The sequence below is a fragment of the Gigantopelta aegis genome, chromosome 4 (genome assembly GCF_016097555.1).
Source record: "Gigantopelta aegis isolate Gae_Host chromosome 4, Gae_host_genome, whole genome shotgun sequence".
Lineage (NCBI taxonomy): Eukaryota > Metazoa > Mollusca > Gastropoda > Neomphalida > Peltospiridae > Gigantopelta > Gigantopelta aegis.
Window position 1 is genome coordinate 98,289,632 of NC_054702.1, and position 16,046 is coordinate 98,305,677.

The 16,046-nt window shown below is 33.9% G+C and overlaps 1 protein-coding gene across 7 annotated transcripts in view; it reads left to right on the plus strand.

Moving 5' to 3' along the window:
• LOC121371539 (pyruvate carboxylase, mitochondrial-like) overlaps positions 1-16,046 on the plus strand; it is a 51,114-nt gene that overhangs the window by 19,954 nt on the left and 15,114 nt on the right. For 3 of the 7 annotated variants that reach the window (XM_041497504.1, XM_041497503.1, XM_041497509.1), the window contains exons 11-15: positions 450-684; positions 1,942-1,953; positions 3,552-3,569; positions 12,814-13,038; positions 13,554-13,710. In XM_041497504.1, coding sequence (XP_041353438.1) covers positions 450-684; positions 1,942-1,953; positions 3,552-3,569; positions 12,814-13,038; positions 13,554-13,710 — 647 coding nt within the window. The remainder of the gene's footprint in view (positions 1-449; positions 685-1,941; positions 1,954-3,551; positions 3,570-12,813; positions 13,039-13,553; positions 13,711-16,046) is intronic. The other 4 variants (XM_041497507.1, XM_041497510.1, XM_041497506.1 and 1 more) reach the window with 3 other exon arrangements.

Genomic DNA, 16,046 nt, shown 5'->3' on the forward strand with positions numbered 1-16,046 from the left:
AAGAGGGGACTATAGGTTTTCTCTTCATCAGTGTGTCTGTCCGTCCCACACATAGTTTTCTGAACTCTTAATTTTTTTCTTTTATGATTATTATTTTTTAATGTCTCAGATGTTTAGTGAATTTTTTATCATCTAGAAGTACAGATCATTTTTTATTTGCCCATTTTGACAGAGTTATGGCCCTTGAACTTAGGAGAGATAAAAATATGTTGCTTTGGCAATACTCTCAGAATGCTTGTTTAGCTTGACTTTTCAAATATTAGTTACATAGTCAAGTCATTAAATGTATTTTGTAGATGAATATAGATTATAATAAAATTATAAATATATATAGATTAATCATGACACTTATCACAAAAAAAAATTGTTATATATATTTTTTTTTTTTTTTTACACGCAACCAGTTTTTGTGAGTGAGAAAAATTATTCAGTTTTTTTTCTTCTTTCAGACCAACATTCCATTTTTGCTAAATGTCTTGAAAAACAAGGAATTTTTAACTGGAGTGATTGATACATACTTCATTGATGAAAATCCAGGCCTGTTCCAGTTTATTCCGTCACAGAACCGAGCACAGAAATTACTTCATTACCTGGGTCAGGTGATGGTAAATGGACCTTCAACACCCCTAGCAACCAATCTACAACCATCTGATACCATCCCCACGGTACCATCACTACCTACGGGTAAGCCATTTGTGAACATTTATGCAGAACACTTTTGACTAAATTGCCTATATTTTATTAATTAAATTGAATTTACTGTACAGCTATACCATCTGTATACAAATTGGTGACTTATGTTTTTATTGGAATTTCAAAATCTGTTACGGTTAATAAATATATTATAGGCTACTAGGTGTTCATTACTTTTGGAAATGGAGGGCTGTGTGTAAAAATGTGGTGGCAATATCTACTAAATGCAGAGGGGTTTATAACTAAGCTTGAAAGATAAGTGACAGTAGCAGGATAAATATTTATTAATAATTGCCACTGTCTCCTGCTAATGAACACACTGTATATTCCTATAAATCTGTGTGCATGATATTTGGATTGTGTGTTTTGATCAAATATACATATACTGTATATCTTTGCCTTTAAGTCGACCCTGCCTATAAGTCAGAATCCCTAATTTCTAGCCCTAAAAACACAGGTTTTTTTATTAACCTGTTTATAATTAGACCCATAAAAAATAACCAATAAATATTAAAGTATATCTTACTTTCAGCAAATGAGAATCATAAATGGCTCATATATACAATATTTGAACAAATACAAATTATTTTTAAAACGTCATCTTTGTAGTTTGTACATCGCAGTATTCCATTTCCAAGCAAATCTCATTACATGTGACATCAAACGGAAATGTGTCCACAATAGACTGTTTGACTGTTACCGTATAGCACTGTACAATGATTAATTCCAGTAATCCGATTTTAGAATAAACAGAGGCAACAGGTGCTTAATACCGTTTACAGTTTTGCTAGTAGTGATGGTTGTTATTTTAACCAAGTGGACTGTTGCCTTAGTGTGTGAGATCTGTCCGTCTGTCCGTGACACATTTTATGACCAAAACCGATCTAATGCCAAAAAATTAACGTTTTAAAAATTAAATAGTAAAAATTAACACATCTGAGTAGAAACACTGGGATAATTCAAGAATACAAACTTCCAATACCTTCCCCAAAGTGCTAATATTTTTAATGTAATTTTTGGACCCACTTAAAAGTCAACCCCCTAAGTTAAAAAATAATATTTTAATCTAAAAAAAACTTGACTTATAGGCGGAGATATACGGTAATAGGTAGAGATTGCAGTTATTGAAGTGTGCTTAAATGTGATGCTGTTTAAATTATACTGATTAAGTTTCTGCCAGGTAAAAAGGCTCTTGCTTTGTCTTGTTATTTAATTTAATGTATAAATTAATTTTGATCCTATTTTCAGAAACCTTGGATGGTAAGTGAATACTCATGGCTATGAGTATTTAACAATGTTTTCCCCATCTAAATATTTAAAGACCTTATTAACATCTTGGTGTTGGTTATGTTGCAAACAGTAAATTCTTATTTCATTAATGTTGTTTTTAATGATTTGAGAAAAGGACAAGTTCTATGTTCCTTGACTTGAATACCAAAGGCCATGCATGGTATGTGCAAATCTGTCTAATTGGAAATTCTATATAAACGATCCCCTTCTGCTACATGTATTCTATGTATTCAACATTGTGATAACAGCAGAATACCTTTCTAACATTAACCCATTAACATATAGCTGTGTTCTGGACAGACAGCCCTTCTTGGTAGACTGGTCGAATGCCCAGAACAGCATGCTTCCACTTTAAGGTGGTGCCACACAATATGTTTTGTCTTGTTACAATCAGCTGTTCTCCATTAGTTAGATATGAACATAATAATAAATTAAAGTAGAGACAAACTGAGTTTATAGCTAATTCTCACAAGACTGAATAAAATGGATATTTGTAGTCATGATCAGTCTGATGGATGTGTTAATAATACAGTTTAGTAATTATGTCGGTGTTTAATCAACATATTGATGTTACACAGAACAACATTTTATGTGAAAAACTGTCTACAAGAATTGCTAACCAAAATAAAAATCTGTACAAAGGATAGAATAGTTATATCAGTGCAAACAGGAATAACACCGGCATGAGTTTGTTAGACTCTTTGTTTACCAGACTGAGTATAGTTGTTGTAAGTCCAACACAGGCACATGTGCAGGAAGGTTTGTAAGTGGGTGGAGGTGTCTCGACTGGCAGGCATCAGTAATGAATAGCAAAACATCTGCCCTCACTACATTTTATAGAATACACATGTAGAAAAAAGTCAAATTGTTTGTTTCTGTTAATATTTAACAGATGGGATTAGTAAACAGGCATAGCCTATATAAAGATCTTTCCCTACATTATACAATTGAAGTAATGTTTAACTGGTCAACATGGACAGCTACATATGTCTATTATGCGAAGAGCAATCTTAAATCTGTTTTGGGAGGTAGGGGTTTGACCCCACATAACTCTCTCCCTGCACATGCACCCAATAGCTATTTAGGGATGTAGCAAGTATTTGTTAAAGTTATTTTAAAAATAGATGTCGCATAAGAGTTTAGGTTTAGTATCTGTAGAATAACATAGCATGTCCTTAAAAGGACTGATAGTTTTTAGTTTACATATAGTTTATTTATAGTTACGCAATCTGATTAACATTTTGATTTATTTTCACAGCCACTGAATAGACTGATAGATACCCCCCCCCCCCCTCCCCCCTGAGCTATTCAAAACTTACTGTTTTATGTTTTAGGACTGGAGTTTTGGAACTTAAGATAATTATGCAGTATTATTTATAAAAGATACAATTTTAATAATATTTCATCTAAAATGTATGCAATATTGTACATGATTGTTTAGTTCTTTTTTAATATATGTATTGGTAAATTATTTAAAAGTAGATCGACTTATATGAGAGAATTTTGGAAGTCTTTTAAACCATTTTGGCATATGTACATTATTTAATATCTTGTACTTATTTATTTAGCCTCGCCTTTTGAAGAGGGTATGAATCCTATAAAACATATCTAACTCTTAATATAGCATGGTTGTAGTTTAACCAACCTTCTTTAATTATGTTTATTTATTTTTTAAATTACAAGTTATATGTTGTGTTTAAAATCACAGTTCTCTGTAAAATGTGCTATATTGTTGTTATTATTTGCAATTATTAATTATACTTGACATTTATGTCAAACTCAGTAATATCCATAATCCCAGCTCTCAATAATCTGTTGTAATAGCAGGTGCATATTTAAGAATAATATTAGTAGTGGGGATTCACCAGCTGGGGTGCGTTTTGGTTGGATATTTTTTTTTTTAAATATCTATATAAGTGCGAGTGCGAATAATTTTTACATGCTCATATACCACTAGAGTTTCAAGCATGTCCGTCCTGGGGCCTGTCTCTGGATAGCCAGGGGCTTGTCCCGGGACAGAAAAAAATTAAGCAGACAATTTTGAAATTTACATCCAAAAATTAAATAGTGGGCCTTTAAAATTTTGATGCGCATCTCTAATTAATATAATTAATAAAGAAAATTCTACTCATTAAATTTGGTCGCTAGATTAGATTGGGTGGTCAAAAAGAAATTAGATATGATCTATATACGGTCCTCTTTTAAACTTAATATAGTATTACCTCTCTTAATAAAAACCAATCTTCAGAATGCTTCTTTCTTGGATTCTGAATTTTTTTTTAATTTGGTATTTTTATACAATACATATATTAAAATATTTATTTATTGTTAACATTTATTTTAGTCTGTGACCTTTATAACTTAATTTCAATTAACCTTAAAGTGTTTTTGCCTTTAAGAATCTTATGATTAGGCAGTTAAATACTTTGGCTAATTTGCTCTGAATATGAGACCAGAATTTAAAGTTAGATTTGCAAAGTACTTTTATGGGCACAATTAAAGCTTAATGAAATCATTTTTTAAAATGAAATTCAAATTTAATACCTTTTTTTATGAATGTGCAGAAATCTATATGGGTATCTAGTATCACCTACCTTTTTGGCTTTTAGTCCGTCCGTCAGTGTTTTCTTTTATGCTGGGGTGTCGTTAAACTTCCATTTATTGAGTTGTCAACCTTAATACTAGATAAACACATTGTTTGAAACCTGTTGGTCATGTTTTATCAAGATGTTATCTAATTGTAATGCTTCGTCTTTTTTTATGGAGTTTTTTTTGTTTGTTTTATTTTGTTTGTTTTTTGTTATTTTTTGTTATTATTGTTGTTGTTTTTTTCTCCTTTTTTTTGGTTTTGTTTTGTTTTTACAAAAGCTTACAGAATGTGAGGGATCCTAAAGTTGTTTAAATAACTGTATCATTAACTATATATGGGGGGTTTTCTACATAATCACTATCGAACAGTGAAAGAGGATTTTCCTAGAAGCTATTTCCACACTTATTGTTTTCTGTAATAGTCATAATAATAAAAATTGTAGAAAATGGTTTCCCTCTATTATCCTGATAGGGACTAAAACTAAAAGATAGCATTTTTTATCATAGCAAACCAACTTGTAATACCCAGTGATCTAAATAAGTAAATTTGAGATTTATTGAAGCATCTAGATTGTTTTGCTTCTTTTGTCTCGCCTTTATGATGTTAAACGGCGAAATATAGATATTACTCTTCAGATGACGGAAGCATTGGTGGTCAAAGCAGCAACATTGTCAACCTCTGCACATTATTCAATGTTAAACTTTTACATTTAGCTCTAGTTCTCACAAATTGTAAGTCTTACATAAATGAAACTTGGTTTATAGTTGAATCCATGAATGTTCATCTCAATGCATGTTTAAAAAAATAGACATTTAGGCCCATATTTGTAAAGGTGTTTTAACGTAAAAACATCTTTCAAAAAGATAAAACAGTGTTTTAAGAAAAATCAATATTTACAAATATGTTTTAACTTTAAAGCACTGCTACTAAAACATGTTTTTACATCCATATTTATAAAAGTATTTTAATGTTAAAACATGTTTTAAAGTATCCTAAAACACGTTTTAGTTAAAACAATGAAGAGGTATGTCTAACTCAATCACGTGTTTGGACTCAGTAACTTCAACATTTTGGGACATGAAACATGGATGTACTCTGACAACTACAACATCTTCAATGTGTTCAGGATATCAACTATAACCGTGCAGTGAGACGAGAGCGTGTTTTCAGAGATCGTGACAATCCATTTGACCGTTTGTCTGATGAGTGTTTTCGAATGCAATTTCGGCTGAGCAAAAATACAGTTCGCGTTGTAACTGACCTGGTGCGGGCAGATATAGAACAGCCAACACGTAGGAATCATGCAGTCCCTTGCGAACTTCAAGTCTTACTTGCATTGCGGTTTTATGCAACAGGGGGATTCCAGCTCACCATGGCCGACCTCCATGGACTTTCTCAGACGACCGTATGTACTGTTCTCAAATGAGTGACGAATGCGATCGCCAGGTTAAGACCACAATATATTTCATTTTCCAATAACGAGGAAATGAACAATCTTAAAGAAAGATTTTTCAACATTGCTGGTTTCCCCATTGACTGCAGTCACATCCGTATAATTGGACATGGTGAAAACAGGCAAAGATTCATCAACAGAAAAGGCTGGTCTTCTATTAATGTCCAAGCAGTGAGCGACAGTAATCGTAGATTTGTCAACATAGTGGCACACTGGCATGGTTCAGTACATGACAGCAGAATATTCGACAACAGCTTAATGAAACAGAGATTTGAAGATGGATAAATTGATAGGTTCTTGATTGGCGATTCGGAATATCCTTGTCTGCCCTATCTAATGACACCTCTGCTCAATCCAGGAAACGCTGCCGAAAACAGATATAACCATGCTCTCTGTTCCACGAGAAATATAGTAGAATGCATGTTTGGAATGTGGAAACGAAGATTTCCTTGTTTAACATATACTCTCCGATTCAAGAAGTTACAAACATCTCTAGCAGTGATTGTAGCAACTGCTGTATTGCATAATATTGCTATCAGTGAAAGAGAACCCAATTTGGACGAAGACATTGAAGATCCGCAGCCTCCACTTCAGTACAAAACGGACGTGGAAATGCTGTCAGATGGGCTCTTATTCAACAGTATTTTGCCTAACATATTAAAAGTTAATCCATTAAAATAACATACTTGTAACCAAAAACCTTACAATATCATTAGCTATGTATTTATTGTGTAACAGACAAACTACAAGTAACTGTTTTATATACCATCTTTTATGCATTTAAAACAAAAGGTGCTTTGGACAAAAACTGCATGTTAAGTACTAGATGAAGCTGGGTGGCTTGGCGTTGAGCACTTTTTGATCCAATACTGCTTTTTAAGTTGAAGAATTTCATGCTTCAAATCAGGGGTGGGGAAAAGCCCTTTTTTCCTGATCTGGGACCGATTCTCGATTTCTGAGACCGAAATAAAAAATTTAAAACGTGTGTTTGCCGGTCCCACTTTTGTCATTCTTGTCGGTCCGAAGCATCTGTCCATTTCTATTATTGGAACAAATTCCTATCTGTCAAGTGGATCAGCCTGCCCAGACATCAATATCTCGTGCATGATTGAAAATAATATATAAATTGTGGTCAATATGGCTGGTGTTTCAGACATCTGTGATTTTAAAGTCTGCCCAAGTATATATCGCCAGTCACTGAAGTCGGACCTACAGTAGTGTCAATCCACTGCTACTAGGCTAGACATTTGTCAAAGTCGCTGAGCCGGTAAAAAGATTAAACAGACATTAACAATGACACCATTCTTGGTGAGAGAGTCATCAAGGCATTACACTCCAATTAAAACAAAGGACCCAGAGTTTGCAACTGGTTATACAATCAACACCTGTCAACACCTGTGTACGGAGCTCTGTTGGGTCGAGTGTCCTAGTCCGAAAAAAGAGGCTTTTGTGCAATACAAAGTGTTGATGAGCAGAATCAGGTCATCCTGGATTGTTTCACAGATAGGGGCCTATCTTTTGTGATACCTTGTGGAGAAGTCAGCTTTTCCCCACCCTCTGTTTTGCTCATATCTCGTTTATGTTTTGCATGGTCTTTCCTTGCCTGACATTTTGCCCATCGCCACCAGTCTCTTTATCTGCGTCATTGTTTTCCCGGTATGCTCAGGGAAATGATCGTGGTAATCTTGGATAACCTCCTCCCAGGCGGCCTTTTTTTTCTTGTTAAAATTAATGTAATTCCTTTTATCTTCTATATATATTATATAATTGTTTGCACCAAAAATGCTTTTTCAGCATTTGAAAAATTTGTAGTTCTTTTTTTATCTGACATTACCTCCAGTAGATAACGCTCACAGGTGTCTATAGAAGTAATGCAGTGCCAATGTAATTGTGCTGTGTGAAAACTATACCCTTCCATACGTGCATGCAGTTCACTTCAATAGAATGTGTTTCACTTGTTGCATGCAATGTGTGCATCTGTCGTAATTTCAGTGAAATAAACAACTTGTATGTTTCATGTTCTTGCCAGCTTTCAAGGAAGAAATATGGGTGGTGAACAGTGAGGGCTCAGAAAACCCCCATAATAAAAGTCTTTAAAAGATTGTCATTTCGTTTGTTCCCTTAATTCGTCCTTTAAACAGTCCAAGAGTAAAAAAAAAAATGTGTGGCGATGTACGCATATATCCCGAGGTACATTCCCCTTCCCCACATCCGACATATATTTCGTAAGACCAGCGCATTCCTGATATTGCATATATGTGTACACTTTAAAACGGTACTCTAAAACAATGTTTTAAGTGAAACAGTGTTTTTTCTTAAAACAGTTTTTATGATATCGATTTAAATGTGTTTTAGGTTAAAACATGTTTTAGTTAAAATATGTTTGACCTAAAATGCCTTTATAAATATGGGCCTTAATTGATTAAAATTTCAGTGGAATTTTTTAATGTTTTTTTTAAAGGTTTTTGTTTTTAAAGGTTTTTTAAATATGCATTGATATGAACAAGTGAATACTAATTAAGTTATGGTAGGTGAGACATTTAACTCTGCGGAATTCTTGAGGGGTTTGTAGGTTTTACATGTATACTGTATCGTAAAATTGATGCATTGTTATGGGTTTTTCTCCCATCCATCTAGTCTGGTTATAACATTGCCTTTGCAACTAGCATGCTCTGGTTCCAATTACCTTTGCATCTAGTGTGATCTGGTTAACATTGCATTTGCAGCCTCTGTGCTCTGGTTCAAATTGCCTTTAAGTTTGAATCTGGCGTTAACTGGCTAACAAAGCTTCTGCAGCTATACTTTCATTAAGATTACATGTTCCTTTGCACCTAGTTTTTCTAGTTTTTATTGCTTTTGACAATAGTTATTGGTAGTGCCACTGTATGAATTGTACCATGATTATAGCATTTCCATGTCATATGCTATTATAATATGCCATGGTTAATATACATGTATTTGTCCAGTTGGCTTGTGCACTGGTAATATTGCCTTTGCAATTGGTGTTCCCTGGTAATAATGCCTGTGTCCTGATAACTACTAATAACAATGCCTCTGCAACTGGTGTGCCCTGGTAACAATGCCTGTGCAACTGGTGTGCCCTGGTAACAATGCTTTGGTTACGTTGTCCATGCAGCCTTTATTAAGAGTAGCAACTACTGTTTCTTGTATTATTAACTGCTATTTTCAATTCTCATTACTAGCTTCGTGATCAGCACCATGCATTCAAAAATATGTTACATATATTACTAAGCAAGATCTCAAATCTTTCTAAAGTGTTGTTAAATATTAATTCATTGATTCATTGTCATATGTCATCAAATTACTGTAGCATGTCACTGTATGTGCCCTGCTTTTTGGCATAAAATGTGATGTCTGTGATGCAGTAAAATGTGATGTCTGTGATGCAGTAAAATGTGATGTCTGTTATGCAGTAAAATGTGATGTCTGTGATGCAGTAAAATGTGATGTCTTTGATACATTGAAATATAATATTTATGTACCAATTACCAAAATAATAACTAGCATGTAGCATGTAAATCTGTCAACAGACCTTGATCACATCTTGAAATAAATAACTTTTACCAGTGTATGTAAAACCCAGTACTAATGTTACACAGTGAAAACAGTAGTAAATAAATGTAATTTCATCTGGGCTTAAAATATTTAACAACACAACAATAGTTAGAATAGTTAATAGCACACATAATAATATAGAATATATCATCAAATCAATAAATTAGCTACCGTCATTAAATAATGAGTTTGTATTTAGATATTATTAGTGTTGGTGTTATATTATTATTATTATTATTATTATTTTATTATGACCCGGTATTTTTTAAAATTGTACATACATACATCAATACATACATGCATACATACATGCATGCCAGTTCTGAATTAAAATATAAATGAGAATCTAAAATATTTGTTATTACCATTTATATATAAATGATGATAAAATTAATGCCAAACAAAACTTTCTAAACTGGTAATCTGAGATTGTAACACAGATTTTTCTGTATTTATTTGAAGTGTATGCCTTAATTTATTCTGTAATTTAACAAATTATGTATTTGAAAGAAACAGTAGTTTCTGCAGTATAATTAAAGGGACAATCCTGAGTTGGTTGCCATCGTAACATGTTCACAACATACATAACTTTTTAGATGGCTAAAATTACATATTAAAGATATTTTCTTGTTTAAAATATCAGTAATAAACAAGGTGTTTGTTGTCATCCTAATGTTTGTAGTAACTGAAATTAGATTTTACCTTCCATTAATTCCGTAAAAAAAATATACACTATGAAATAAAATGAAAAATATTTGCTACAAACATTAGCACATGACTGTAAAGACATTGGATATACAGACACTGGTATTAATAACAGTTTTTAAATTTAATATACAATTGTATTTGCCAAAAAGACTGTTATTCAGAAACATTTTACAATGACTGCAAACTCAGGACCTTCCCTTTAATATCTTTGGTTTCATTATCTGGTGAATAAATTTTGCATTTCTATTGGAATTTATAACATTTGTCTTTATAGTTAAGTTGTATAAAATGTACATTTGCTTTTAAAACAGGTTGGAGTATTGTGTATAAATCTGGATGGAAATTCTTCAAAACAATTAAGGGCTTTCTGTGACAACATGGGGTTAGGGGAAAATTAGTGGGCTGTCCTGACTGTTTTTATATGCCTGTCTATGATGGGTCATATTATGGTATGGCATTGTCCATCCATCTGTCAGTCCATATGTCCGTCTGTTAACTTTTTCTTGTCCAGACCATATCTTACATACAGATGCATAAAGGATCATCAAACCTCAAATGTACGAACAACCTGGGATGGCGGTGTGTCGCATACTATTACTAGGTCATTGTGACCTTCTTTTCACGGTCTATTGCACATATCAGTAAATCCTTGTTCGGACCATATCTTGCATACAGATATATACAGGACCATCAAACATCACATGTAGGAACAACTTGGGATGGTGGTGTGTCACATACAATTACTAGGTCTCTGTGGTACAAATAAATCAAATAATTTGTCTATATTCTGAACATCATATGGTTTTCCGTCAAACTCCTGATGGACGTATCATGTACGTCACTGGTACTCTTATTTAATTTAATGTTTCATATATTTTTGTATTATACATGTATACATTTTTATTATACAGTGAAACCTCTTTAACCAGACATCCAAGGGACTAAGTTAAACAAAATGTCTGATATTGAAATATACATGTATCTGATTTACAGGGTTTTTTTTTTTTTTACTATATTCAAATCAGATAGTGGCGTTATGGTGACCGATATTGGTCTGATTGTCCAATTTTCAGAGGTACAGTTTACACTAAATAAGTACATTGGGACTGGATTATTTCTTTAGTGTTCAGTTAGGAGATAACTATGTTGTATTTGACCATTTGTAGACATTCATGCTGGTTTTACAGTCGTAAATTTAGTTTTACTGTTGACGTGAAATGTAGACGCTAAAACAGATATTTGCGACTATAAAACCAGCATTAACGTCCGTAAATGGTCAAATACAACATAGTAATTCCTATTTTATTTCAATAAATGCATTTTCTTTTTAAAAATTGTTTAAATAAAAAAAATTCGAAATGAAAAACCTGGTCACTATTTTCGTGTTTCAAGTCATCCGCCTTATAAAATAATTATAACGCAAGCAGACTAAAAATATGAGTGTAAAAACAACTACTGCTCCTAATATCATTTTTGTATTTTATTGTTTTATTAACAACTATACCAACCATTATTATCGATTTCACTTATTCCGAATACTCATCACAACAGTTACTGGTGCTCGATAATGAAGATTCATAATTCGGCATAGTTGCCGTTACTTACTTCCTGCATTCTTGTCAGTGTCACACAGACATTTATAAACAGCATTTCCATCATAAAATTTAGAGGAGCACATTTTGCTTCAGAAAAAGATTCAATGTTGGTATTTTAAAAGTAAGTATGTCTGACTAAACAGTGAGAAGTAGTGTATAAATATGCAAATAGGCTCTAGGGGAATCCCCCAGATTTCCGACAGGTTCATGCTTGTTATACTGCTGCAAATGGGTTTGATTAGCCAACCCAATTTTGCGTTATATGCAGAATAAGTTTAGAGTTTAAAAGAACTTCCAATTTAAGAGGTAGATTTTAGTGTTAAGAGATGGGTAAATTATGGGACTGAAAAATTTCCAGTTTTTGAGACAATTCAGGTTTTAGGGTTTGCACTATGTATCAGTATTTTGTTTGTATGTATGCATGCTAGTGTGTGTATGTTTGTGTATTTGTGTGTGTGTGCTAGATTACATGAAGTGTATATATTTATTACCCATGTGGTTAAAAATATCTTGATACATATTAAAGTGAATATGTCCCACTTGGCGTAACAACGCCAAGTGTGACAGAACACTTTGATGTCATCAATTGGCACACTACATTCTTACATTCTGACATAAACATGTTACGAAATGGAAGCTTGTTTAATATCCTATAAATATAAAATATGTGCATGTGTAATTGGTTATTGTAGTTATTGAAGCATATAAGCACATTGATTGTTACAAGTTTGTATAGATACATAAGCACATTGATTGACACAAGTTTATATAGAAAACACACACACATCAGTTGATGGAAACTACTATATAATATATGAATGGTATATTGCATAGTTCATTATTTATTTCTTAATGTATCTTACACTTACTTAAGATAGATGTTTACCAAACTATTTGTCCCCTTTCAGCTGTGAAACCACCCCCAGGATGGCGTGATGTTTTGCTGAAGGAAGGACCTGAGGGCTTTGCGAAGAAGGTCCGAGAACACAAAGGCTTACTTCTGATGGACACAACCTTCCGTGACGCACACCAGTCTCTGCTGGCAACACGTGTTCGCACGTACGACATGAAACGCATTTCACCATTCACAGCATTTCACTTCAGCAACCTGTACAGCTTGGAAGATTGGGGAGGTATGTTTTGAATAGTCAATATCTGTCTAGGATATATAAAACATTAATTCATTTTTAAGTCAAAATATATATTGCATGGTACACATTAATTAATTTACCATAACATACTGCTGTTAGTTAACCTTAAAATATTGTATTATATCATGGTAGTTTTACTGGTGTTACTGCAAATAGTAATATAGAGCCATACTGGGTACAAAAAAGTAGAAACAACTCCATAATATAGCATGTTTTATTTTGATGCAAGTAAAACACATTGAGTTCAATTCATAGGTGTATTAAGCTTGAGATTATATAATAATGAGATTATTACCCTCATGTGTTTCGGTATTGTCAATATCATATATTAGGAATAAAAATAATGTATTATGCTTGCCACAGGCTCACATAATAAATTTTGTATTCCTTATATATGATATTGACGATACCGAAACACACTAAATGTGTGTGTTATCAAATAGTTTAAAATCAAGCTTAAATGTTTTTTAATTGGTTTTTTAATGTTTTTATTACAGGAGCCACATTTGATGTTGCTTTGAGGTTTTTGCATGAATGTCCTTGGGATCGTCTGGACACTCTCCGCAAGAAAATTCCAAACATTCCATTCCAGATGTTGCTAAGAGGAGCCAATGCTGTTGGCTATACAAATTACCCAGACAATGTTGTCTTTTCGTATGTTTGGGCTTATTTACACGTTTAGTAATACTGATTATATTCAGAACTGTAGTATGCTATCCCATTTCTTTCTTTCTTTGATATTTATTGTAATGAATATAATAATACCAGTAGTGAAAAATAACTAAATATTATGTATTATAAGTTAATGATAACAGATTACATCTGTTCAATGAGTAGGTGATAAGAAATATGTCTTTCAGGTATATTTGAAAAACATTGACAAAATCCCCCGGACAAACCTAACAACCCTCACGGCCAAAACCGCCTATGCCTACCGCCCTAACCATCTTCCGTTGGAGTATCCCCCACCCACCCAACACCCCCCCGGCCAACCCAACCGTCGTGCCCTCCAGTCTCGGTGCCCCCATCAAAAATTAGGCCCATGGGCCAACAATGCTACCAGGAAAAAAAAGAAAAAAAAAAAGTATTTAAACAGGGAAAGTTAAGCGTCTGGTGAGTCTGGCAATGTAAAAACGTATCCTGGCAATTCCAAGTCCAGGGGCGCCTCTCTATAATCCTGGAGAAACAGAACCTTATGCCATTCATCAGACACTGGCACCACTTTAATTTAGAAACCTAGCGCATACAAGTATGGTATAGAACCATGTTGCATACCCTAGGATAGGAGCAGCACACCACCCTATTAAATTCCTATTTCCTATTATAAAAAGAGGTTAAAAACATAAATAACTTATCATAAAAAACACATATTTAAAAGAGCACGCTGGTAACCTATTTAATTAAAAAAAATAACACCAAACTAAAAATTGAAACGATTTATACAATATATTTGACCGGCGAGAAGGGGGTTGTTCATCCATCACCAACCATACATAATAATGTAGACATTATAAAAATAGTTATATATAAAAGTATATACAGTTTAAAATTCGGTACATGTTTAAAATAAAATGAAATGCCTACTCCAAAGCCTGCCAGGCGCGACAAAGACACGGAGGATTCCGAGAAGTGGAGCCAAGGGGCGGTCAACGTCCTTCTAAATCCCTAAGGGAGAAGAGGCAATTACAGTTTAAAGAGCAGTACTGACACGCCCAAGAGCAACCATCGGAAGGAAAAGAGCAGCACCATACACGTCCAGCATGGCGGCAGGCGGCCGTCTTCGCACCAATCTAACAATGCCTTAGCGGCGGCCGCCCCCCACCCCTACCAGCGATAGGCGCTGCCCAATCTATATTGAACATTTATATATATATTTTAGTTTGATAAACAAAGGCGACCACTAACCTGTCGATTGTCATTTTATGTTCTTTAGATGGGTTTAATACATTAAATGCATTAAACTTTATATTGTTTACATTAAAGAAATTTACCAATTTACTTCTGAATTTAGTATATTTAGTACATTCAAGAAGATAGTGGTTAACACTATCAACAACTGTACAATTAACACAGTTGGGTGAATTAATTTTCTTAATTTTAAATCTGATATCGTTTAATCCCGAAGAGACACCCATACGTAATCTTGCAATAATTTTAGTTGCCTTGACATTAAATGAAACCGGTCCAGGGGTGGTCGCCCTTGGTTTAATATAAGAATGCCACACTCTGGCTCTGTGGTTCCATTCGGTCTGCCACAGGTTACCAAAGTGTGGGTCAGCTATTGAGTTTATTTCATTAAAGTTATGTTCCACTGGTACACTGACTACTGGGTCCAGCAAACATCTTTTAGCCGTCGCATGGGCCAACTCATTACCAGTTATTCCAATATGAGCTGGGACCCATTCCATGGCTAGCTCAATTCCTTTATCCAACAATTTATTATAACTTTTGACAATTTTAGAAATAATTTCGGGTCTGATACTATGGGCGCCATTGATTGCCTGCAAGGAACTGAGACTGTCAGAGAAAAGAACATATCTGCTAGGGCCATTATAATTATGATATCTTTCAACCCACTTCAGGGAATACAGTATGGCCATGAGTTCGGTGGTATAAACTGATATATTATCCGACAGCCTAGCCCTAATAGCTATCTGATTTTTATTACTATTTTTAACAATAAAGACCATCCCTGTTTTACCAGTGATTGGGTCCTTCGACCCGTCTGTGTATATTTGAACCACATCCGGGTAGAGTTCCCCAACCACTGCCTGAAAAATTATTTTCTTGAAATTAAGATTTTCTGTTTTAATAATATTTTCCCTGATGTGGTAATGAACCCTGGGGCAGCCCACGTGCCATGGGAAAGTCGGGTTTTATACCAAGAACATATTTTCATCTGTATTGAGTGGCTTCCCTTCAACAAGCCTGTTTTCATCAGATAATCACACTTTTCACTGCTATCTATGACATATGCCGAACTGTATAAC